This window comes from Chlorocebus sabaeus, chromosome 10, assembly GCF_047675955.1.
Source record: "Chlorocebus sabaeus isolate Y175 chromosome 10, mChlSab1.0.hap1, whole genome shotgun sequence".
NCBI classification, from domain to species: domain Eukaryota; kingdom Metazoa; phylum Chordata; class Mammalia; order Primates; family Cercopithecidae; genus Chlorocebus; species Chlorocebus sabaeus.
This window is the reverse complement of record NC_132913.1, coordinates 97,582,816-97,608,573: the sequence shown is the minus strand read 5'-3', so window position 1 is coordinate 97,608,573 and position 25,758 is coordinate 97,582,816. Positions and strand designations below refer to the sequence as shown.

Here is a 25,758-nt window from a genome sequence, read left to right as displayed (position 1 = left end):
ATTACCCAGATTGCCTGAATGACTCAGAAAGCATGTAATTTGACATTTAACCATGAAGAAGATAGAAAAGTTGTCCATATTGTTTGTTATAGGGGAAAAAGATTCTTTTAAAATATACATTTATTGTATTTTAATAGCAAAAAATAAATAATTTTAATCATTCCTTTTTAAAGAAGTGTCATTTTATTGTTGCCCTCTTTCAAAGTTAGTTCCCTAAACTTTCAGTAGGTGGCAGTAGCATTCTACTTCCACAGGTCACATTATTGATAGCTAGTAGTAGTGTTTTCCAAGTAAGTGTATATGTTCTGAGATTTTTGAGATATGTCTTCTGATCTTCCTATTTTATCTAAATAAATATATTTGAATAACATTTTCATATTTCAAGCTAGGAATATATTCAAAGACGATGAATAACCAATACTGTACATAGCTATACCTTGTATTCAAGAGCTGGGTACACTATGGTTCTAGTTATTCAGTTGAAATAGAAGAGCTTTAAATGTTACGATATACTTGGCCACATGTCATTTTATAACTATATAACTATTCAGTTTCCATTCTCTTTGTTATCCTTGAGTTTTGAACATTTTGGGGCTTTCTGACCAGTTGAAATACATGTCACAAAATTTATTTTCTTTTTAGAATAGAAACCTACCATATGGATGTAGCAATAATTATTGGGCTTTTTAAAATCTATACTCTCCATAGTTTATGTCAATCTTATGATTTTTCATGGAATAGACAATAAAACAGTAAAATCCAGATGTTAAATAGTAATAATGGATATTATTGCTTGACTGCTCCCTATCTGCCAGACACTGCTAAGTGAATTGTCTCATTCTTTTTCTTCACAAATCTATATCATAAGTATTTTAATTATTTTTATTTTACATTTAAGGAAATTGAGGTATAGAGAGGTTAAGTAACTTGCCCAAATTACACATATATTCTAATTTCAGAACCTACACTCTTCACTTACATACCGTTATTACTGCCCAGAAGTGCAAAGCAGATGAGCCTTTTTTCTTTTCCTATTTCCTTCACTCAGTGGACAATGAAGTGAAAATGGAATGTTTTTTCTAATCTAATGAGAGCTCTTGGTTAGTCATTTCCTATGTGATATGTGTTCTTAATTCTAAGGGCATAAAGAATTAGGCAAAGGAATAGAGAGGAAAAAAATAATACTACTATTTCTTCACATGTCTCTAAAACGGGGATATCCAGTTCTTAAGACCTTGAGCATGGGATTAATTAACTATCAAATAGCAAACCTAGTGTGTTTTATTTTATATTTTAACCATAATATATTAGAGCAACTGCTGCTGTTGTTTAAGGGAGTACTAGGCTAGATAACTTCTCCAAGGTGTTTTCCAGTTCCGTAATTCTATGATTCTAAGAATTCTGTCATTCAGAACTCTGAAAAAGACTCTATCCAGCCCACTCAGTAACTTCATAATAATTTTTTAATGCTAACTGCAGTATTATTTATTAACAAATATAAATGACTTAAAAATACTGCTATGAGCTTGTCAGTCATTCACAAAGAGTACTTAACTAATAATGTGTGGTCCAATTTTTAGTGCCTTTGATTAGAGGATGATTTCAGAAAGCATAATGCAGTGTCTGCAGTGAAAAAGAAAGACCAAATCTGTTTAGTAATGCTCAACCCAATGGCAATTATACGTATTTAATCTTTTTATCTCCAGAGAGTAAATTATATACTCTTGGAGACATTATTCTCAGACCTCTGAACTTCACTGAATGCACTGATGCAAGAATTCTAAATCATTCCATTCTGGTTTGACGTTTTACTTCAGCTTCTAGAAGTTTCCAGCATTTACATTTACAAAGGAACAACTCTTGTATGAGAGAATCAGGCTTAGATATCTTTACTCTTTCATATTGTAAAGACAGTGCATAAATTCCCAAATGTGGCATCACGTAGGCAAAAAAAAATATCTTGAGACTTGTTGGATCCACCCTTATTTTCCAAATAAAGTGTCATACATAGTGTCATTGAACTAAACTAGGGTTGACTTAGAAACCATCTTCAGGAATACTCATCCGTTTTTGATATATAGGTTATTTCCCTATTTTTTTCTGTCTTTTTCTTTCTTTTTTTTTTTTTTTTTGTTCCATCTTTAGATTGTCTATGAGTAAACTTGAATGTGTGGGTTGGCAGTGGGAAACTTTGTGCTGATTAAAGGGTAGATATTTGACCTAATTAAATATATAATGAATAGAAGTGGAGATAGAAAAAGTAAGGGAAACAACAAGAGGGGAAGAAAGTTTTGATGTGGCCCAGCATGTTCAGAATTAGAAGCCAGAATACAGAGATGGAAGGAGTGGGGTGCCAGCCTTCCCACTGCTTAGTTTTGGAATCATTCAGTGCCAGTTACATTCTCTGTTTCTAGAACAGGGTAAAATAAAACCAAGGGAAAGACAGTCAGTTGGAGTTTTCATCAGCACAGTAGTTATGTTGATACACCTGTAAGGAATCTGCCCCTCACAGCTTCTACTCCACCTGATACACCCTGGTCTTGGTTGGTCCTGGGTCTTTTTACACTCCCATTCTACTTTTTTCCAGAAATGGTAAGTATCAAAACTGTCCCAACCAACAATGACACTGAAAAAATCAGTTTTATAATTTTAGAACTGCTGTAGCCAGCATTAAAAGCAGACCCTGCATCTTCTGAGAATCTGGCCCACCACCCTCCTTTGAGAACACAGCTGTGGCTTTGGACTTGACAGTGTGTGTTTAACTTCTAGTTTGAGTTTCACTGCACCACCTTTGCTGGTAACTTTCCATGTGTATGCTTTCTATAAGCCACAATGAAGTTCTTACTCATTTCACAGCAGAATGATCAGAACTCTGTTTCTATCTGTATTTTCACAAAGAAGATAGGGCCAGCTGACCATATCTGGGCCTGGGACCTAAGAAATCAACTAGAATGGGGTATACTTTTGGAGGCTACCCAAAGTGGGAACCCAGTATTTCAAGTTCAAGCCAATTTCCTGAGGGAGGCTCAAGAGTCAGTGCCAGAGAGAACAGATATAAACTCCAAGTTCAGAGTATGAGAGCCTAGAGTCAGGAATGAAATAAAGCTTGATTGAAGCAAGGACAGTCAGGAACAATTGACAATGGTCTAAATAGAATGCTTTCCAAAAATACGAATGGGTTGTCCATGGCCAGCAGGAGGAGGTAGGTACATAGCTGTATTAACATTGATAATCCCAGACCATTCAGTCCAAGCTAGAGACTGCTAAACAAGCTATTGGGAGGTATGGGAGGTGTATTTATCCATTTTCATACTGCTATGAAGAAATACCTGAGACTGGGTAATTTATTTTTTTAAAAAAAGGGGGGTATTTAAAAGACTCATAGTTTCACATAGTTGGGGAGGCCTCATAATCATGGTGGAAGGTGAAGGAGGAACAACAGCACATCTTACATGATGGCAGGCAAAAGAGTGTGTGCAGGGTAACTGCTCTTTATAAAACCATCAGATCTCATGAGACGTACTATCACAAAAACAGCATGGGACAAACCTACCCCCATGATTCAATTATCTCCCACCAGGTCCCTCCCACAACATGTGGGGATTATGGGAGCTAAAATTCAAGATGAGATTTGGGTGGGGACACAGCCAAACCATATCAAGAGGGATCATGTGAAGGGATGAAAGAAGATGAGGGTACTGGACTTTGATCTCTTTAGTACTCTGATTTTATTATATCGCTTTCTACAGATCTAGATTAAATACCGTGCAATATTAAATAATACTTTATAAATATTTTGATGTGTTTATGAACATATATAGAACCCCCTTATCCCTCCAGATGTTAGAAGCAGAGCAGGAAAATCTGTATACTTAATTTCATTAATAAAGAAAAATCTTCGAGGATTTAGTCTCTGGAGGAAAATACAATAGGTGTTTTCAACAGCTGTACCTAAATAACTGTACCACAAGACGGTGCTCACACATTAAAGTAATGCTGTTTTTCAAGAAGTTTGCCTCGTCTAAATTTTAGAATCTGAAACAGGATATTTATGTTTTAAACTGTTTTCGCATCTTTTAGTACACATTTCCTTAGCACTGAAATATAGTGGGTTTTAAATTTAAGCTAATTTGCTAACAAATGCCCTCTTTATGGAGGAAAAAAACAATTCCACTTTTGTTTGCCCTAAAGATCTTTTATTGTATAATTTCTGATATGTTAAGTGGGTTAAAGTTTATATTTCTCACTTTGGGAGGCCGAGGCGGGCGGATCACAAGGTCAGGAGATAGAGACCATCCTGGCTAACATGGTGAAACTCCGTCTCTACTAAAAATACAAAAAAAAATTTAGCTGGGTGTGGTGGCGGGCGCCTGTAGTCCCAGCTAAATGGGAGGCTGAGGCAGGAGAATGACGTCAACCCAGAAGGCGGAGCTTGCAGTGAGCCGAGATGCCGAGATCGCGCCACTGCACTCCAGCCTGGGCGACAGAGCAAGACTCCGTTTAAAAAAAAAAAAAAAAAAAAGTTTATATTTCTACTGGGCTCACTTTTTTCTTTTATTTCCTTTAAATTCAAGACAGTGCAACATAAATTAGCAGAATTAAAAACACATATATGTGTAACCAGAGCGTTTGTGGACAACTGTCTCCAGCTGCATGAAGCAAAACGTTTGGACTCTGCCACTGCTTGTATGGCGAAATACTGGTATGCATGCTACAGTAATTAGAGCGTGGTGTGTGCTCAGACTGTTACGGAATTCTGCCAGTTTTAAGCTCAACCTTGAGGGTCTTAAAGGAGGAAATCTGTGAAATGAAAAATAAAAGTAAGACTCAACTTAAAAAAAAATGCTAAAAAATTCCATTAAGCATACGTATAATGTGCTAAAAATTATTGAAGTTGGTATTTAATTTTTTATCCTAATAGGCAAGCAAAGTTAGTATTTAATTATTAACTTGCTATTGAAAATATTAAGAGTGGGATAATGAAGAGTGATATTGATAGGATGACGAATTCGTTCATTCAAGTAATAATTTAATTTCAAATTATCTGAAGAGCGACAGTATAGCGAGGCTGAAAGGGAACAGTAAAACTTAGGAGTCTTGAGATAGAGTCCCAATTCTTTTATTAAATAACTATAATTAAACTTAATTCCATCCAGGAAAATGTTTTTATCATCTGTGAAATGGCTAAGTTGGACACGATTTTTCTATTTAAGGTGCTTTCCAAATGTAAGAAAAAATTCACGAAGAACCGGCTGTCCAATCAAAGTTTCACAGGCTGTATTAAGTGAAAGGAAAATAAAAATCCTGTTAAGTTTAGAAAGACTTCGATTTGAATTAAAGATTATTAGCGATGGTGTTAAAGATGAGTTGATTGAAAAAACATCCCTGTATGTCAGACTTTTGTATATTTTAAGATTTTGGAATATACGGTCTAAATCAGATTCTGGAAGTAGATTTGGTTTCCTCTTTTTAAAAACAAACATTCTCACATATCATTAGCCCAAGAGTAACCTAGAATAAATTCCTGTCATTATTCATTAACTTGTGTTCAGTTCAGTCACAAGTAGAACAGGGGAAATATTTTGTGCTTTATGTAATGATCCCATAATAATAAAATTGCCAGATTGAAAAGTAGTGTGGAATTACTTTTCAGAAACTTGCACTTTTGAGGAGACTTTTTATATTTACATTTACAACAAGTTCTTTGACTAGTGGCAAAAAGTGTAAAAAAAATTTACATATTTTTGGAAAAAGAAGTTCGGATAGCCATTGACCTTGTTATTTGAAAACCTCAGGTTTATACACATGCTGGTATTTCACATTGAAGCAGAGGAGGCAGCTAGTTATAGCCCAGTAAATATTTACTAAAATACTTGCCAAACATAAAAAAACTATCAAATTCCAACTATTATTGTCCCCAAAGTCTTGTCTATTAATAATTATATTGTTAATATATTGCTTAGAAATATCCTCACCTGTCGTATGGTTTGAGTTTAAAATTATTGTAAATTTAAAAAAGTATATATCTTTAGTTTTGCTTTATGCTTCCCACTATTGAAAAATAAGTAGTGGGGTGCTGTACCTTGCCACTGTAGTAACTCCTACTGGAGAAGCTGAGGTGAGAGGATCCTTTGAGCCCAGGAGTTCAAGACTGTAATGAGCTATGATTGTGCCGCTGTACCCCAACCTGGGCCATAGAGTGAGTGAGACTCCATCACTAAAACAAACACACAAACAAACAAAAGAAAGAAAAGACAAGTAGAAAAAAATTTTGAACTAACATATATTTATGTTAAGGTGAATAAAATCTCTATCATGAATTTTAATGATAGAATTGTGATATTATCAGAAAAGAATTTTTCTCAAGCACTGCATGTTTATATATACAAACATTATATATAATACTAATATACACACTTCAGGAATAATAATCTCTATATAATTTTCTAATGTTTCCTATATGATAGCATATACTTTGTTAGTGTGCCCTCTCAGGTTTTCACTGTTATCTTCAATTTATTTCTGAAAAGTCAGAACCCTAAAAAATTGCTTTTTTATACTGAAATTCAGAATCGTGATCTTCAAGTAGAAAGTGACATCATTGGAGAAAAAATGCATATTACAAGGGCAAAAAGAACTAGGTGGCTGAGTAATTTAGATCATATAGAGAATCCAAATAAATTAGAATATATTCAAGTTTTTACTGTATCTTTTTCTAGCCTGAAATAGCCAAAACCTAATCATCTGAGCTTTCTACCTTTTGTTTCTAGGCTAATAAAAACCTAGCAAGAAATATAATTGATGAAAAAGGTATTCTTATATGAAAATTCTCTTGAAATTTCTTTCATATGTAATTTTTATCATCTTCTTTGCTTGGCTAATATGCCGTTCTAATCGCTTAATAAATGTGCCATTTCAACAATTGTAAATAATTAGTTTTCTGGTTTTGAAGCACCTCATGAAAATCCGTTTCAAACATTTCTTTTCTGCCTTTTATTTTGGTCATTTAGGGCATCTGAGTTACAAAATAGTGTAGCTTATGACTGTGTACAGCTCCATGGAGGTTGGGGATACATGTGGGAGTACCCAATTGCAAAGTAAGTATAGTTTTCTGATATACTCTTCTTTATGATATGAAGAAAAAGGAAAATTTCTTTACTTTGTGCATCAGATGTAGAGGGAAAGGAGGTGTGCAATCTTTTGAATTTTTCAGTTGAATACAGACAAAATGTATTCAAGCAAATGGAAACAGCTTTTTTTTTTTTTTTTTTTTTTTAATCAACTCCCTACTAGGATTTTATCTTTCTTAAAGTGAAGAGACCAATATACAAAAGCTTGATCCTTGGCTTTATTTGAATCATTATGTAGATGGACAAATAGTATTTTCAAAATTTTTTTAAATTTAAATTTTATTTTATTTTGAGACAGTCTCACTCTGTCACCCAGGTTGGAGTACAGTGGCATGATCTGGACTTACTGCAACATCTGCCTTCCAGGTTCAAATAATTCTTGTGCCTCAGTCTCCAGAGTAGCTGGAATTAACAGGTGTGTGCCATGACACCTGGCTAATTTTTTTGTATTTTTGGTAGAGGTGTGGTTTTGCCATGTTGGCCAGGCTGGTCTCAAATCCCTGGCCTCAAGTGATCCACCTGCCTTGGCCTCCCAAAGTTCTGGGATTACAGGCATGAGCCACTGTGCCTGGCCAAATACTACTTTTTTTTAAAAAACTGAAAAAAAAAAAAAAAAGCAATACAGAAAATGTAACTGGCATATGAAAAGGATCTAAGTTGTCACATATCTTAAATATCTGATTATTTGTTTTGTTCTAAAAAATAAATTTAAAATCTTTATTTTTTCTAAATAGATTTTTTATTTCCTTCAAATTGAAAAAAATCAAAATATCTTTTTATTATAGATGAATATTCTTATCAGTTTGAAGCAGTACTAATTTATAAATAGGCAGTTGCCTCATCCATATTTTTTCCTCAAGCTCCAGAATTTCCTTTTCTCTTAACATAGTATTTCACCTCAGAAGTCTCCCCATAGCTTTTCTCCTTATCACCCTAGAAAATATATTTTTCTTATTATTTAGCAATGATTTTGGTTTAGAAAAATTTTCCCAAGGAAATTTTTGGTTTATACAGAAAAGTACAATTTGTTCTGAATCTGAGAGTAAGAATGCTATAGACTTCTAAAAACGTTTTAAGATTTTTATCTTAATATAAAATATCTAAAGGAAAAAATTATGAAACCCACATGCAAACTGGCAGCCTAATGATTTCAAATTTATCTTTTTGGCAAGTATAATTGGAAACATTTAATATGCTTATAGTCCTTAGTGAGAAAAAATATTTTACTAAAATTACATTAAGAGCAGAAGCTATGTAGTGGCTCAATGTTTATGTGGTTTAGTTCACATTTAAGAAAGGCCTATTAGGTGGGGAGAAGGCAATCATCTAAATGGCTTAAGATTAGAGTGTGGCATAAGCCTTGGTCTCTGTTTTCTCAGAATCAAGTCCTTCAAGTTGGTACCAAGCAAACACTGTAGCTTGATGGCTTATTTGAAATCTCTGGTTTTAGTTTGAGAGACTTATATTCCCTTTAAGAAACAATAATCACCTTTCTTGGCTGGTTTGTTCAAAGATTGTATGAATTTTTAAACTAGACTTCTATTTCTCTTCCCATGTATCGCCTAATATCAAAAAAGCCACTTAGGCCAGGCGCGGTGGCTCACTCCTGCAATCCTAGCACTTTGGGAGGCCGAAGCGGGTGGATCACCTGAGGTCAGGAGTTCGATACCAGGAGTTCAATACCAGTTCAACATGGCGAAACACCATTTCTACTAAAAATACAAAAAAAATAGCTAGGCATGGTTGCGGGCGCCTGTAGTCCTAGCTACTCCGGAGGCACAAGAATTGCTTGAACCTGGGAGGCGGAGGTTGCAGTGAGTCGAGATTGTACCACTGCACTCCAGCCTGGGTGACAGAGTGAGACTCTGTCTCAAACAAACAAACAAACAAAACAAAAAAAGCCACGTAGACACATTAGGCAATATGTGGATGTAATGTATACACTTTGACTTGATTTAAAAAAGTTATTCTAATTGTGTTTCTTATATCCCCCAGACTAAACTACATTAGTTTATATATATGTTGCTGAGTGTTGGTTTCATAGATAATAGGTGCTTTCTCTGCTTTTTTATTTTGTTTTTTTTTTTTTGTCTTTGTCTTTTTAAATAACTGGTCTTCAGCATGTGGGTTTATTTAAGTCTTACTCATTAGACTCGAAGCTGTGAGGAGTGAGATTTAAGCTTTGCCATTTGAAGATTTCTCTGCCATGCTAGGAAGAGCAGCCTTAGATGTAGAACTTCATTGCAGTGTGGTTAAACATTTCTGCTGCTGCCTTTCACTGTTAATTTTAGTTGATGACAATTTAATTAGTAACATATCAAAGGTCTACTAATCTCTGCTTTAGCTACTCCATTGGAACTTCTTTAATGTAAAAAGAAGCCTAGCCCATTTAAAAATATGTATATATATAAACGCAGTGTGATTGCTGAAGTAGGTTTACAGTAGGTAAGTGCTCAAAATGCAGGTGCTAGGTTTTTGTAGAGAATAGCAAAATCTGTTCAGAAAAAAAGTTTGAAAATATAAATATCTCAAGCTTTTAAGGTTTTCAGGCAAAAGTTCTGAGATTCTAAATTTCCTTTGTAATACAGTAAATCATATCAGTAAATATTTACTGAGTGCCCATTTCTTTGTAAGGAACCCTGATGAATATGGAGAAGAATAAGTCTGAAAATGGTATGTTCCTAGAGAGCTGGCACATTTAATTTGTCTTAAAAATCAAATTTAAACAAAACAAAACACCAAGATTATACTTGAGAAAAAAAAGAAAAAAGAAAAAAAGCCTTTGAGTGGGTCTACCAGGAAAGTCCAAAGTTCAATAACTAGCTCTAAGTGCTTTGGCCAATGAAAGTGTTGCGATATACAAAAAAAATATTTGAAAAAGAGGCAGAATAGCTACATCCTCATTCCAGTCTGCCAATGATGTGTTGTTAGTGACCATTAAACAGCAACCATTAATTAGGAAATGTATTAACTTCTCTCTACCTTAGTTCCTTTACCAGGAAAACAGTACTAACATTTATCCCTCCCCAATCCCAGAGCTGAGAGGATAAAATGAGATGAGAAAAGACAAAAACAACTGCACAGTGGCATGATTGTTATCATGACTATCAAAAGTGAATTTCTGATGATATTTGTTTTTTTTTTTTTTTTTCGGGGGGTGGGTGGGTATGGCAATGGACTCAGCCACTTTGTATTTTAACTCCACATATCACTGAAGTGACTATTAACCATTTCCAAAAAACAAGTTACTTGTTAACTTTCTGGGAAATAATATTTGCTAAAGCATCAGTTTATATTCCTAATAGTGATAGTGGTTGTGGGAATGCTAGAAAATATGAATCTTTTTTCTTTCGTTTTCTATAAAACCAGTAGATTTCAACTTTTTTAGGAAATGTTAAAGATAAAAAGAAACTAAGACATTCTGTCCTTTTCCTAATCTAAAACAGACTTTTTAAGGGTGTTATCATATGTGCTGAATTTTACAAAATTAAATCAGCTGATATATACTTACTATTTTTATTTTGAATTTGTAATCTCTTTAATCAAATTAATACAAAGCTATACATATTATTAACATCTTAATAGTTTTTTTACTATTACTCCAATGTAGGATGAATGCCATATTGAAAAAATTAGTAATTTGTGAAGGACTTTTATTGTTTGTACTTCATTAAATTAATAGTTTAAGAGTTACCTGGTAAGACAAAATTTACAGTTTCTAAAATATTTTATTTAATCATTCAATCATCTTCTGATTTATCCAGAGCTTATGTAGATGCCAGAGTTCAGCCAATCTATGGTGGTACAAATGAAATAATGAAGGAGCTGATTGCAAGAGAGATCATCTTTGACAAGTAGACATCTGCCCACATTCTGGAATCCTATTACAGCTAATCTGGTTTTAAATCTGCTCAAGATAAAATGTAACTTGGAAAGCGAGGAACACTAAACATGTTTTTACCTGCTCTCTCTGTAGAGAAGGAAATAAAATATAAATATAAGATTAACACAGTGGAAGGACAAATCTTTGAAGCCAAAATTCTAGTTTTCCAATATAAGGTTTAACTTACAGTTTTTTATGTAGCCAAAGGTAAAAGATTTTCTGAATCTAGATGCCTAGGTGTTTCATTTATTTCTAAAATTCTAAAAAGCATAAATTGTTCACATCTTCAAACTGAGGCAGAAATAATTTTATGTTGTTATAATATGAAAACATTAATAAGATAGCACATTGACTTTTAAAGGGAAAAGTAAATATACTTAGAATGTAAACTCATTTTGGCTACCATTTGCTCCAAATTCCCTACAACAGTGGTTTTTACCACTGTACTCCAACCCCCTGTTTTTAAGCAATGGAACTCTTTCTTCAAACAAAAGCTTATGCAGAACATCTCTGTGAAAAGCAGTGAGAACTGCTTTGATTGAAGCCGGAAGCCGTAATACCTTACTGCCTTGAAACCCCCAGGACTCAGCTAAGTATTTGCCTAACCCTGACCAGGGAATGCCTTGGTTCTGTCAATTGCTGACACCTGATAACACAGAATAATCCATCATTCTTTAATTTCAAGATATTGGTACATTTTATAGATATCAAAGCAATGGCTTTTTTGCAACAGTTAATGTGTTTAGTAACTTAATGATTACTTTATGTCTTCTATAAACCAGGCTGTTAATACAATGATGACAAACAAAACTGGCAAGATCACTAAAAAATAAGTGAATAAACAATTAAGTAGTAAAATAAGGTAAGAAGTACATATGTAAAGGAAATAATTTCAAGCATAAGTGCAATGTACATAATTAAGCATTTAAAATTCAAAAGTGAGGAAATGACATTTGATTTGAGACTTAAAAGTAATTACAAAAAATAAACCATTAATTTAAAGTAGCTTTAAAATGGAAATAGATGTATTCTTACTCAACTTAGAACACAAACATTTTGTTTGGTGTTGTTGATATTAAACATTGTTTTAATACAACCATTACAGCTGGAGAGAGGAGAGAGAAGAAAAAATATTTTGATACCATTCTTTTTTTTTATTTTTATTTTTTATACTTTTTTTTTTTAAGATGGAGTCTCGCTTTATCATCCAGGCTGGAGTGCAATGGCGTGATCTCTGCTTACAGCAACCTCCGCCTCCCAGGTTCAAGTGATTCTCCTGCCTCAGCCTCCTGAGTAGCTGGGATTGCAGGCACATACCACCACACCTGGCTAATTTTTGTATTTTTACTAGAGACGGGGTTTCACCATGTTGGTCAGGCTGGTCTTGAACTCCTGGCCTCATGTTCTGCCTGCCTCAGCCTCCCAAAGTGCTGTGATTACAGGTGTGAGCTACCACACCTGGCCTTTTTATTATACTTTAAGCTCTGGGATATATGTGCAGAACATGCAGGTTTGTTACATAGGTATACACATGCCATGGTGGTTTCCTGCACCCATCAACCTGTCATCTACATTAGGTATTTCTCCTAATGCTATCCCTTCCCTACCTGCCTATCTTCCACAGGCCCTGGTGTGTGATGTTCCCCTCCCTGTGTCCATGTGTTCTCATTTTTCAACTCCCACTTATGAATGAGAACATGCGGTGTTTGGTTTTCTGTTCCTGTGTTAGTTTGCCGAGAATGATGGTTTCCAGCTTCATCCATATCCCTGCAAAGGACATGAACGCATCCCTTTTTATGGCTGCATAGTATTCCATGGTGTATATGTGCCACATTTTCTTTATCCAGTCTGTCATTGATGGGCATTTGGGTTGGTTCCAAGTCTTTGCTATTGTGAACAGTGCTGCAATAAACATATGTGTGCATGTGTCTTTATAGTAGAGTGATTTATAATCCTTTGGGTATATACCCAGTAATGAGATTGCTGGGTCAAATGGTATTTCTGGTTCTAGATCCTTGAGGAATCGCCACACTATCTTCCACAATGGTTGAACTAATTTCCACCCCCACCATCAGTGTAAAAGTGTTCCTATTTCTTGACATCCTCTCCAGCATCTGTTGTTTTCTGACTTTTTAATGGTTGGCATTCTAACTGGCATGAGATGGTATCTTACTGTGGTTTAGATTTGCATTTCTCTAATGACCAGTGATGATGAGCTTTTTTTCATATGTTCGTTGGCCACATAAATGTCTTCTTTTGAGAAATGTCTCTTCATCTCCTTCACCCACTCTTTGTTGGAGTTGTTTTTTTCTTCTAAATTTGTTTAAGTTCCTTGTATACTCTGGATATTAGCCCTTTGTCAGATGGATAGATTGCAAAAATGTTCTCCCATTCTGTTGGTTGCCTGTTCACACTGATGATAGTTTCTTTTGCTGTGCAGAAGCTCTTTAGTTTAATTATATCCCATTTGTCAACTTTGGCTTTGTTGCAATTGGTTTTGGTGTTTTTGTCATGAAATCTTGGCCCATGCCTATGTCCTGAATAGTATTGCCTAGGTTTTCTTCTAGGGTTTTTATGGTTTTTAGGTCTTACATTTAAGTCTTTAATCCATCTTGAGTTAATTTTTGTATAAGGTGGAAGGAGGGGGTCCAGTTTCAATTTTCTGCATATGGCTAGCCAGTTTTCCCAACACTATTTATTAAATAGGGAATCATTTCCCCATTGCTTGTTTTTGTCAGGTTTGTCAAAGATCAGATGGTTGTAGATGTGTGGCGTTATTTCTGAGGCCTCTGTTCTGTTCCATTGGTCTATATATCCATTTTGGTACCAGTACCATGCTGTTTTGGTTACTGTAGCCTTGTAGTATAGTTTGAAGTCAGGTAGCATGATGCCTCTAGCTTTGTTCTTTTAGCTTAAGATTTTCTTGGCTATGTGGTCTCTTTTTTGGTTCCATATGAAATTTAAAGTAGTTTTTTCTAATTCTGTGAAGAAAGTCAATGGTAGCTTGATGGGAATAGCATTGAATCTGTAAATTACTTTGGGCACTATAGCCATTTTCACTGTATTGATTCTTCCTATCCATGAGCATGTAATGTTTTTCCATTTGTTTGTGTCCTCTCTGATTTCCTTGAGCAGCAGTTTGTAGTTCTCCTTGAAGAGTTCCTTCACATCCCTTGTAAGCTGGATTCCTAGGTATTTTATTCTCTTTGTAGCAACTGTGAATGGGAGTTCACTCATGATTTGGCTGTTTGTGTGTTACTGGTCTATAAGAATGCTTGTGGTTTTTGCACATTGATTTTGTATCCTGAGACTTTGCTGAAGTTACTTATCAGCTTAAGGAGATTTTTGGCTGAGCTGATGGGGTTTTCCAAATATACAACCATGTCATCTGCAAACAGAGACAATCTGACTTCCTCTCTTACTGTTTGAATACCTGTATTTCTTTCTCTTGCCTGACTGCCCGGGCCAGAACTTCCAATACTGTGTTGAATAGGAGTGGTGAGAGAGGGCATCCTTGTCTTGTGCTGGTTTTCAAAGGGAGTGCTTCCAGTTTTTGCCCATTCAGTATGATATTGGCTATCGGTTTGTCATAAATGGCTCCTATTATTTTGAGATACATTCCATCAATATCTAGTTTATTGTGAAGGGGTGCTGATTTTTATTGGAGGCCTTTTCTGCATCTATTGAGATAATCATGTGGTTTTTGTCATTGGTTCTGTTTTTGTGATGGGTTAAGTTTATTCATTTGTGTATGTTGAACCAGCCTTGCATTCCAGGGATGAAGTCAACTTGATCATGGTGGATAAACTTTTCTATGTGCTGCTGGATACAGTTTGCCAGTATTTTATTGAGGATTTTTGCATCAATGTTCATCAGGGATATTGGCCTGAAATTTTCTTTCTTTTTTCTTTTGTTGTTGTGTCTCTGCCAGGTTTTGGAATCAGGGTGATGCTGGCCTCATGAAATGAGTTAGAGAGGAGTCCCTCTTTTTTTATTGTTTGGGATAGTTTCAGAAGGAATGGTACCAGCTCCTCTTTGTACCTCCGACAGAAGATGGCTGTGGATTCATCTGGTCCTGGGCTTTTTTTTGGTTGGCAAGCTATTAATTCCTGCCTCAATTTCAGAGCCTGTTATTGGTCTATTCAGGGATTGGACTTCTTCCTTGTTTAGTCTTGGGAGGGTGTATGTGTCTGGGAATTTATCTATTCTAGATTTTCTAATTTATTTGTGTAGAGGTGTTTATGGTATTCTCTGGTAGTAGTTTGTATTTTTGTGGAATCAGGTGTGATATCCACTTTATCAGTTTTTTATTGTGTCTTTTTGATTCTTCTCTCATTTCTTCTTTATTAGTCTGACTATAGGTCTATCTATTTTGTTAATCTTTTCAAAAAACCAGCCTCTGGATTCATTGATTTTTTGAAGGCTTTTTCATGTTTCTAACTCCTTCAGTTCTGCTGTGATCCTAGATATTTCTTGTCTTCTGGTAGCTTTTGAATTTGTTTGCTTTTGCTGTTCTAGTTCCTTTAGTTGTGATGTTAGGGTGGTGATTTTAGATCTTTCCTGCTTTCTCCTGTGGGCATTTAGTGCTATTAGTTTCCCTCTAAATACTGCTTTAGCTGAGTCCCAGAGATTCTGGTATGTTGTCTCTTTGTTCTCATTCATTTCAAAGAACTTCTTGATTTCTGCCTTAATTTCGTTATTTACCCAGTAGTCATTCAGGAGTAGGTGGTGTTCAGTATCCATGTAGTTGTGCAGTTTTGAGTGAGTTTCTTAATCCTGAGTTCTAATTTGATTGTACTGTGGTCTGAGAGACTGTTTGTTGTGGTTTCTGTTATTTTGCATTTGCTGAGGAGTGTTTTACGTCCAATTATGTGGTCAATTTCAGAATAAGTGCAATGTGGTGCTGAGAAGAATGTACATTCTGTTGATTTGGGGTGGAGAGTTCTGTAGATGTCTATTAGGCTCACTTGGTCCACAGCTGAGTTCAAATCCTGAATATCTTCTTAATTTTCTGTCTCATTAATCTAATATTGACAGTGGAGTGTTAAAGTCTCCCACTATTATTGTGTGGGAGTCTAAGTCTCTTTGTAGGCCTCTAAGAACTTTCTTTATGAATCTGGGTGCTTCTGTATTGGGTGCATATATATTTAGGATAGTTAGCATTTCTTGTTGCATTGATCCCTGTAATGCCCTTCTTTGTCTTTTTTGATCTTTGTTGGTTTAAAGTCTGTTTTAGAGAGACTAGGATTGCAACCCCTGCTTTTTTTTGGCTCTCCATTTGCTTGGTAGATGTTCTTCCATCCCTTTATTTTGAGCCTATGTGTGTTTTGCACATGAGATAGGTCTCCTGAATACAGTACACTAATGGGTCTTGACTGTTTATCCAATTTGCCAATCTATATCTTTTAATTGGGGCATTTAGGCCATTTACATTTAAGGTTAATATTGTTATGTCTGAATTTGATCCTGTCATGAGGCTAGCTGGTTATTTTGCCTGTTAGTTGATGCATTTTCTTCATAGTGTCGATGGTCTTTACAATTTGGTACATTTTTGCAGTGGCTGGTACTGGTTTTTCCTTTCCATATTTAGTGCTTCCTTCAGGAGCTCTTGTAATGCAGGCCTGGTGGTGACAAAATCTCTTGGCATTTGCTTGTTGGTAAAGGATTTTATTTCTCCTTTGTTTATGAAGCTTAGTTTGACTGGATATGAAATTCGGGGTGGAAAATTCTTTTCTTTAAAAATGTTGAATATTGGCCCCCATTCTCTTCTGGCTTGTAGCATTTCTGCAGAAAGGTCTGCTGTTAATCTGATGGGCTTCCCTTTGGGGGTAAACTGACCTTTCTCTCTGGCTGCCCTTAACATTTTTTCATTCATTTCAACCTTGATGATTCTGATGATTATGTGTCTTGGGGTTGCTCTTCTTGAGAAGTATCTTTGTGGTGGTCTCTGTATTTTCTGAATTTGAATGTTGGCCTATCTTGCTAGGTTGGGGAAGTTCTCCTGGATAATATCCTGAAGAATATTTTCCGGCTTGGTTCCGTTCTCCCCATCATTTTCAGGTACACCAGTCAAATGAAGATTTGGTCCTTTCACATAGTCTCATATTTCTTGGAGGCTTTGTTCATTCCTTTTCATTCTTTTTTCTCTAATCTTTTCTTCATGCTTTATTTCATTAAGTTCATCTTTAATCTCTGATATCCTTTCTTCTGCTTGATTGATTTGGCTATTGATATTTGTGTATGCTTCACGAAGGTCTCCTGCAGTGTTTTTCAGCTCCATCAGGCTATTTATGTTCTTCTCTAAACTGGTTATTCTAGTTAGCAATACCTCTAACCTTCAAGATTCTTAGCTTCCTTGCATTGGGTTAGAACATGTTCCTTTAGCTCGGAGGAGTTTGTTGTTACCCACCTTCTGAAGCCTACTTCTGTCAATTCATAAAACCCATTATCTGTCCAGTTTTGTTCCCTTGCTGGCAAGGAGTTGTGATCCTTTGGAGGAGAATTGGCATTCTGGTGTTTGGAATTTTCAGCCTTTTTGTGCTGGTTTTTCCTCATTTTCGTGGATTTATCCGCCTTTGATCTTTGATGTTGTCCTTAGGATGGGGTTTCTGTGTGGAAATCCTTTGTGTTGATGTTGACGCTATTCCTTTCTGTTTGTTAGTTTTCCTTCTAACAGACTCCTCTGCTGCAGGTCTTCTGGAGTTTGCTGGAGGTCCACTCCAGACCCTTTTGCCTGCATATCACCAGCAGAGGCTGCAGCACAGCAAAGATTGCTGCCTGTTCCTTCCTCTGGAAGCTTTGTCCCAGAGGGGCACCCACCAGATACCAGCTGGAGCTCTCCTGTATGAGGTGTTTGTCGACCCCTGCTAGGGGGTTTCTCCCAGTCAGGAGGCAGGGGAGTCAGGTACCTACTTGAGGATGCAGTCTGCCCTTAGCAGAGCTTGAGCGCTCTGCTAGGCGATTCGCTGTTCTCTTAAGAGCCAGCAGGCAGGCATGTTTAAGTGTGCTGAAGCTGTGCCCACAGCCACCCCTTCCTCCGGGTGCTCTGTCACAGGTAGACGGGAGTTTATATCTATAAGCCCCTGACTGGGGCTGCTGCGTGTCTTTCAGAGATGCCCTGCCCAGAGAGGAGGAATCTAGGGAGGCAGTCCGGCTACAGCAGCTTTGCAGAGCTGTGGCTGGCTCTGCCCAGTTCAAACTTCCAGGTGGCTTTGTTTACACTGTGAGGGGAAAACCACCTACTCAAGCCTCAGTAATGGCAGATGCCCCTTCCCCCACCAAGCTCGAGCATCCCAGGTTGACTTCAGACTGCTGTGCCTGGAGCGAGAATTTCAAGCCAGTGGATCTTAGCTTGCTGGGCTCTGTGGGGGTGGGATCCACTGAGCTAGACCACTTGGCTTCCTGGCTTCAGCCCCTTTTCCAGGGGAGTGAATGGTTCTGTCTTGCTGGTGTTTCAGGCACCACTGGTGTATGAAAAAAAAAAAACTCCTGCAGATAGCTCAGTGTCTGCCCAAATGGCTGCTCAGTTTTGTGCTTGAAACCCAGGGCCCTGGTGGTGTAGGCACCCGAGGGAATCTCCTGTTCTGCGGGTTGTAAAGACCGTGGGAAAAATGTAGTATCTGGGCCGGAATGCACAGTTCCTCACAGTACAGTCCTCATGCTTCCCTTGGCTAGGGAAGGGAGTTCCCTGACCCCTTGCACTTCCTGGGTGAGGCAACACCCCAACCTGTTTCAGCTCCTCCTTCGTGGGCTGCACCCACTGTCTAATGAGTCCCAGTGAGATGAGTTGGGTACCTCAGCTGGAAATGCAGAAATCACTCTATACCTACACCATTCTTTTCTAGAACTATACAGCTTTGATTTGCTCTTAGGCAGAAGTTTGTATAGTTGCCAGCTTAGGATCTTTATCATATGCAAAGTGGATTAAAATAATTTTTTATTAGATTTTCATGTATTTGTAGCTTTCACTTTTCTCCTACTGCCAGAAAGTGATATAGGACTAGACGGACCCCTTCCACACTGCCCCACTTCACTGCAGCCTCTTTTCCTTCCATTCCCAATCTTGAAGAAAATTAGATTTTAGGAATGAAATATCTGTAGGTTAAAAAAGTAAATTAGCACAGTAGGAAAAGTCTATTGTGTAGAGATGGGCAGAGTTAGGTTTGAATGACTACCATTTAGGAGCCACTCAACCTCCGGTATGTTGTTTACCTTCCCAGGATTTTGTCAGGTGCAAATGACAAAAGAAACCCAGTTGAAACCACCCTAGGCAAAAACTTAAGTTTAGTTGCTTAAAAGTATTGTAGAGCAGCTCATATAAAGGCCTGCAGGAAATGGCGTTTCAAGGGGCTGATTCTGGAGCTGAGAACTCCCAGCATTTATGCTATATCCATTTATTTCTACTTTTCTTTGCAAATTGGCCTAATGAACCCTGTAGAAGACCTTCATTATGAGCCCTGTAAAAATGACCTTGTGCTGCTTCAGGCCTGCGTCTGTCATTATAAGGTAGGGGAGAAATGGACTATGATTGACAGTTCCATCAGGAATATGTGGACTGGGAGAAGCAGTCTCTGAAGCAGTGTGGTATTATCAAAAGAAAAGGAACAAAAAAGGCTACTGGGCAGACCTAAATCTCTCTCCTTCTCTTCCGCTTTCTCTCACACACACGTGCACACATACATAGTGATTACATTCCTCTAGAGCTAGGAATAGGTTCTAGTAATTTATGTATAGCAGAAAGTGAAAAGATTTCTAAGGTAGGATATTTTCTTGCAATGATCTCTGGTATATTTTCTATTCTAAGCCAGTGGCTTTCTTTATCTTAACAACTACAGTCTTGTTTTACACCCCTAAAAGAAGCATGTTTTGTATCATGGGCTTAAAGCTGAAACAAACAAAAAAAGGGAATTCACAATGTGCTTCTTAATCTTTCATTTGGTTTTTATTTCTTAAACAGCTTATCTTTATGTTTTGCTTGTGTGGCTTTGATTGTTGTCCCTTAGGGAGGGAACTTATCATCTGTATCTCATGCAGTGCTGAGTGCTCAAGAAACGATAAATAATAATAATGCTCAAAAGAACAGGCTGGACCAACACAGCAAGAAAGAAACATTGTGTAAATATAAATGAGAGTTTAAAAGCCTGAGTAATTTTGTTTGTTGGCTAAGAGTTTTAGGATCATGATTGCTTTAAAATTACTCTTGACCTTTCTTTCTTTGATGGTGTCATTGAAAACTGTTTTGATTTGCTATTTTAAAATCTAACTCTTCAAATTTTTACTAATCTAGTAATTCTAGTAGTTTATTACTCAAAGTATAAGATTTCTAGCAAACTGTTTTTCTCATGTCAGTATTATTTTTGGCACACACAGCATTTATTTATTTAGAGTCACTGGAAAGATTTGACATTGAGATTGAAATCAACCGTAGGTCTAAGTCTGTTGCTTTACAATAAATGAGGAAAAGAAGTTCTACTATAGTTTTTAAAATGTCATTTTTAAGAAAAAACGTATGGAAAACATAAAACTTATTAAAAAATAGAGTACAATATAATGAACCTCTAGCTTCAACATTTGCCGATCTCCCCTAGTTTTTTCCTCACGTATTATAGGACAAATTCCAGACTTAATGTTACTTCATAAACACAAATGTATTTCAGAATATGTATCTAACAGGTGAAGATATTTTTACATAGCCACAAGGTTATTATCATACTTTAAAAAACTTAAATTTAACACATAATTCCAAGTTCACATTAAATTTTCCTTGACTGCATCAAAAATGCCTTTTTGTAGTTATTCAAATCAGGATCTGAACAAGGTCCTCAAATTGTATTTGGTCTCTCTCTCTCTGTCTCTCTCCTTTTTAAAATAGCAGTCCTCCCTTTTCTCTTTTTCCTTTCTCTTTATACATTTTATTTTGAAAGTTAACATATAGCATATTTTCCCTTTTTTGGTATTCATACATAACAGTAAAATTGCCTTTTTTGGTTCTCTGAATTTTAGCTTTTATAGATTGATGTGATCACCACCACAATTAGGATATACAGAACAGTCTTATCATCCCCCAGAAACTCCCTCAACAGTCTTTTCACCTCAAAAAATTCTGCCCTTTATATTCATACCCTCTCCACACCTATTAAATACTGTTGGCACTCACCGATCTAATCTCTATCTTTAGAGTTTTGTCATTTTGAGATGGTCATATAAATGGAATCATATAGTACGTTATCTTTCAAGAATGATTTATTTCTCTTAGCAAAATATATTTATGATCCATCCATGTTGCATGAGTCAATAACTTGTTCCTTTTTTGGTGCTAACTGTAGGCATGTACCACAGTTTATTCATTCACTTGTTTACAGACACATTGGTTAAGATTAAATCTTACCATCTTGTTAAGGTTAAATATCCAGGAGAGGACTTACTGTGTCACATGGTAAGTGTGTGTTTAAACTTATAAGAAACTGTTTTTCCAAAGTGCCTGTACCACTTTACTGACCAACCAGCAATGTAAGAGTTCCAGTTACTTTGAATCTTCTCCAGCACTTCGTTTTCTTAATTTTTGCCATTATAATAGGTGTGTAGAAGTATGTCACCGTGGTTTTAATTTGAATTTATGTCTAATCATGCAGAATAATATATCATGTGCTTACTTGCCTTTCACATATTACCTTTCTTTAGCCCATTTTTTAATTGTGTTGGTTGTTTTCTTTATGTTGAGTTTTGAAAATTCTTTATATATTGTGGATACTGTCAAGTACAAGGCAAAGCTAGGCTAACAGATTCAGTTGCAAAAAAAAAAAAACCTTTTTAGACCCAGTTTATTGCTTATATAGAGAGTAAAAAGAAGAGTAGCTAAAGGAGCCAGCTCTTCATTACCTTTGTATAGGGAGACAGTGAAACAAAAGAAGTCAGATGACCACAGCAAGGATGATAGGACACCCTGTTGCTGAGGAGCCCATTCCATGATACTGCTAAGCAGTTTTTTTATAGCTGCATTTGTGCCTTAAGCGTAGCAAGACAGAAACCCTTGTACCTCATCAGAAACCATGAGATAATGACAAAGGGTCTTTGGCAGCCTTCTTGGTAGAGAGGAAAGCCAGTAAGCAATGGCATGTAGCAGTACCTCACAAGCCCCCATGCTTTCCTATTCCAGGAGGATCACAAAGCATTCTGCCAAGATTCAGCTGCCATTCAAGCTGTGCCTATGTGGCCTATGGAAGGTTGTCAGCCACTGTGGAGCTGTTCTTCTATAGATACAAGTCCGTTGTTAGATACATGGTTTGCAAATATTTTCTCACTGTAGCTAGTTCATTCTCTTAACAGTTCATTTCTCAGAACAAAAGTTTTTAATTTTGATGAATTTCAGTTTACCTTTTTTTTTATATTGTGGGTCATGCATTTGGTGTCATGTCTAAGAACTCTTTACCCAAACCCAAATCATAAGGTTTTCTTTCTATGTTTTCTTCTAAGAAGGTTATATTGTATATTGTTCACTTAGATCTATATTCCCTTTAGTAATTTTTTAATAAAGCATGAAGTTTCATGTTAAGGCTCACTTTTTTTGCACATAAATGTCTAACTGTTCCAACATTACTTATTGAAAAGAGTCTCTTTTTAGACTGGATAAAGAAAATGTGGTACATATACACCATGGAATACTTTGCAACCATAAAAAAATGAAATGTCCATTGCATGTCCATTGGAGGGACATGGATGGATCTGGAGGCCATTATCCTTAGCAGACTAACTCAGGAACAGAAAACCAAATACCACATGTTCTCACTTATAAGTGGTAGCTAAATGATGAGAAAACATGAACACACAGAGGGGAGCAACACACACTGGGGCCTTTTGGAGGATGGAGGGTGGGAGGAGGGAGAGGATCAGAGAAAACAACTAATGGGTACTAGGCTTAATACCTGGCTGATGAAATCATCTGAACGCAAACCCCCGTGACACAAGTTTACCTATGTAACACACCTGCACTTGTACCCCTGAACTTAAAATGTTTAAAAAGAAGAAGAAATAAAACTTTTTCAGGGCAAATTTGTAAAAATAGCAAAAGAAATAAACGGCATCCACATTGGAAGGGAAGAATTATCCTTGTTTGTACATGATATGATCTTATATTTGGAAAAACCTAGAGACTCTACCAAAAAAACTATTAACACTGATAAATAAATGCAGTAAGTTGCAGGATACAAAATCAACATACAAAAATCAGTAGCATTTCTGTATGCCAACAGCATACAATCTAGAGAAGAAATCAGGAAAGTAAACCCATTTACAATAGCTACAAGTAAAATAAAATATTAACTTATCCACTTGATGAAGTTGTAGAATTGTTGAGAGGGACCCAGGAGAGTCACTTTAAAGACCCTGTTTGCTTTCTTGCTCTTCTTTCTGCCTGCTGCCTGGGAAATGGATAGTTATGATTGGGGTTCCAGCAGCCATCTGGGACCATGAGATTGCTTTGAAAATGAAAGCCAGGGCTGAGAATGGAAGAGATAAAATAATAGAAAGGAGCCTGGGTCTCTGGTGACTTTGTGGAGCTGTTATAACAGTTCTGGGATAATTAACCTGCAGGCTAATTTTACTGCATTTCATTGATTCTTAAGATGCACTATTTATGTATCATTAAAAAACAAAAACCACTGACAATCAAACTCATACAATACTTTCTTACTGCATGAACTGTGAAGTTATTCTGATCTCTGAAATGTTAAAGTATGGAAAAAATGTGTCTTAGAATCAATAAAATATGTTAAAGGATTAACCCTTCTGTTTTAAAGCTATCATTATTTTGAGTTTTCTCATACATTATACACAGCCTATCTTCCTAGTTTTTAATTTTTCTGCCTGTCTACATTTTAGACTGAGAACTTCTTGTGGTTTCTTAGTCCACTTTCATTAGAGAGTTCCCATTTTAAGTATATTTTGATGAGTTTTGACAAATGCATGCACCCATTTGACTTTCACCATGGTCAAGATATAGAACTTTTTTGTCACCCTTTAATCCCATCCCAGTCAATTCTCCCCACCCCATCCCTAAGAAACCACTGATTTGTTTTCTGTCATTATTCATTAGATTTGTCTTTCTCTAGAGCTTTATATACATGGAATCATACAATATTTATGATTTTGTCTGGCTTCTTTCAGCATACTGTTTGAGACTCATCCTTGTTGTTTTATATATCAGTAGTTTCTTCTTTTTATTTCTGAGTGGTATTCCATTATAAAATGTGCTGTAATTTCTTTATCCTTTTTTTTTTTTTTTTTTGAGATGGAGTTTCGCTCTTGTTGCCCAGGCTAGAGTGCAATGGCATGATCTCCGCTCACTGCACCCTCTGCCCCCTTGGGTTCAAGTGATTATCCTGCCTCAGCTTCCCAAGTAGCTGGGATTATAGGCATGTATCACCATGCCCGGGTAATTTTGTATTTTTAGTAGAGATGGGATTTCACCATGTTGGTCAGGATGATCTGGAAATCCTGACTTCAGGTGATCTGCCCACCTTGGCCTCCCAAAGTGTTGGGATTACAGGCGTGAGTCACTGTGCCCAGCTCTTTATCCTTTCAAAGGTGATGGATCTTAGGGCTATTTCCAGTTTGAGGCTGTTGTGAATAAAAGTGCCATGGATATTCGTATACATAGGGAGTCATTTTGTTCCCCTTTAGTCATGGGCCAGTTCTGTTCTCTCTTGTACTTAGCCCCGGTTTGAAGATTCTTATAGGTCTTGCTACCTACCTCTACCCTTTGCTTGTCTATAGATACTGGTTAAAGCTAAATCTGTCCTGAGTAGGGATTATCATGTTTAACCTTTCTGCCGCTTCTGTTTCCCTTTCTAAACCTGATCATACAAAAAGAATTAAATATACTGGAATATAACAGTGGGGGACAGTTTCTCAGGGCATAGAAATATAGAGAAATAAATAGTACAAGCTCCCATAGGACAGGACAGGACAGGACAGGACAGGACAGGAGAGGAGAGGAGAGGAGAGGAGAGGAGAGGAGAGGAGAGGAGAGGAGAGAATAGAATAGAATAGAATAGAATAGAATAGAATAGAATAGCTAGCTTTCTATTCTGCAAGAGGTAGTGAGGAAAGAACTCTGGCTTTGGAGCCAGTCAGGTCTGTCTTCAAAATGGGCCATTTATTAGCATAAGAATCTAGGAACACTAATCTCACTGAGCTTCATATTTTTTTTCACCTGGAAAATGAATATAACATTCACTTTGCGGGATGTGAAAATTAATTTATCCAGTCAATAAATATGCGTTGAGAATCCACGTGTCAGGCCCTGTCCTAGGCTCTAGGGATACAGCAATGAACAAACCAGCAAAAGTGCCTGACTTCATGGAGCTTGTGGTCTAATTTAGGGCGATAGACAACAAAAGTAAAAAAATCAAAATCTATGTTACATTAGATGGTGATAAGTGCTATGGAGAAAAAGTCACGAAGGGGGATAGAAAAGCCCCTTCTTGGCTGTGAGTTGCTTGAAATTAAAGATTGATCTTTCTCCTTTATCTCTAGCATTTATCACAGTGTCAGCTATACTAAGTGTTGCATGAATGTTTCTTGAGTGAAAAGAATGACTGAATAAAAACCAGTGTTGAAGAGAGAAGTTTATCTCATGAAATCATTGTAATACTGCTTACCTGGACATTTTTACAAGCTTCCAGATAGGTAATTATTATGTCAGCAAGAATGGTGCCCTTTACTTCTCCTTGTTCTTGCTGGATTTTA

The 25,758-nt window shown here is 36.5% G+C and overlaps 1 protein-coding gene across 3 annotated transcripts in view; it reads left to right on the top strand.

The window, feature by feature from the left end:
- ACADL (acyl-CoA dehydrogenase long chain) overlaps nt 1-23,791 on the top strand; it is a 50,550-nt gene extending 26,759 nt beyond the window's left edge. For 2 of the 3 annotated variants that reach the window (XM_038001609.2, XM_038001607.2), the window contains 3 exons: nt 4,575-4,702; nt 7,011-7,097; nt 22,169-23,791. In XM_038001609.2, the coding sequence (XP_037857537.1) occupies nt 4,575-4,702; nt 7,011-7,097; nt 22,169-22,268 (315 nt within the window). In that variant the 3' untranslated portion in view covers nt 22,269-23,791. Of the gene's footprint in view, nt 1-4,574; nt 4,703-7,010; nt 7,098-10,894; nt 12,948-22,168 lie in introns of those variants that run through there. The other variant, XM_007966128.3, reaches the window with a different exon arrangement.
- Nucleotides 23,792-25,758: the final 1,967 nt, after the last annotated feature.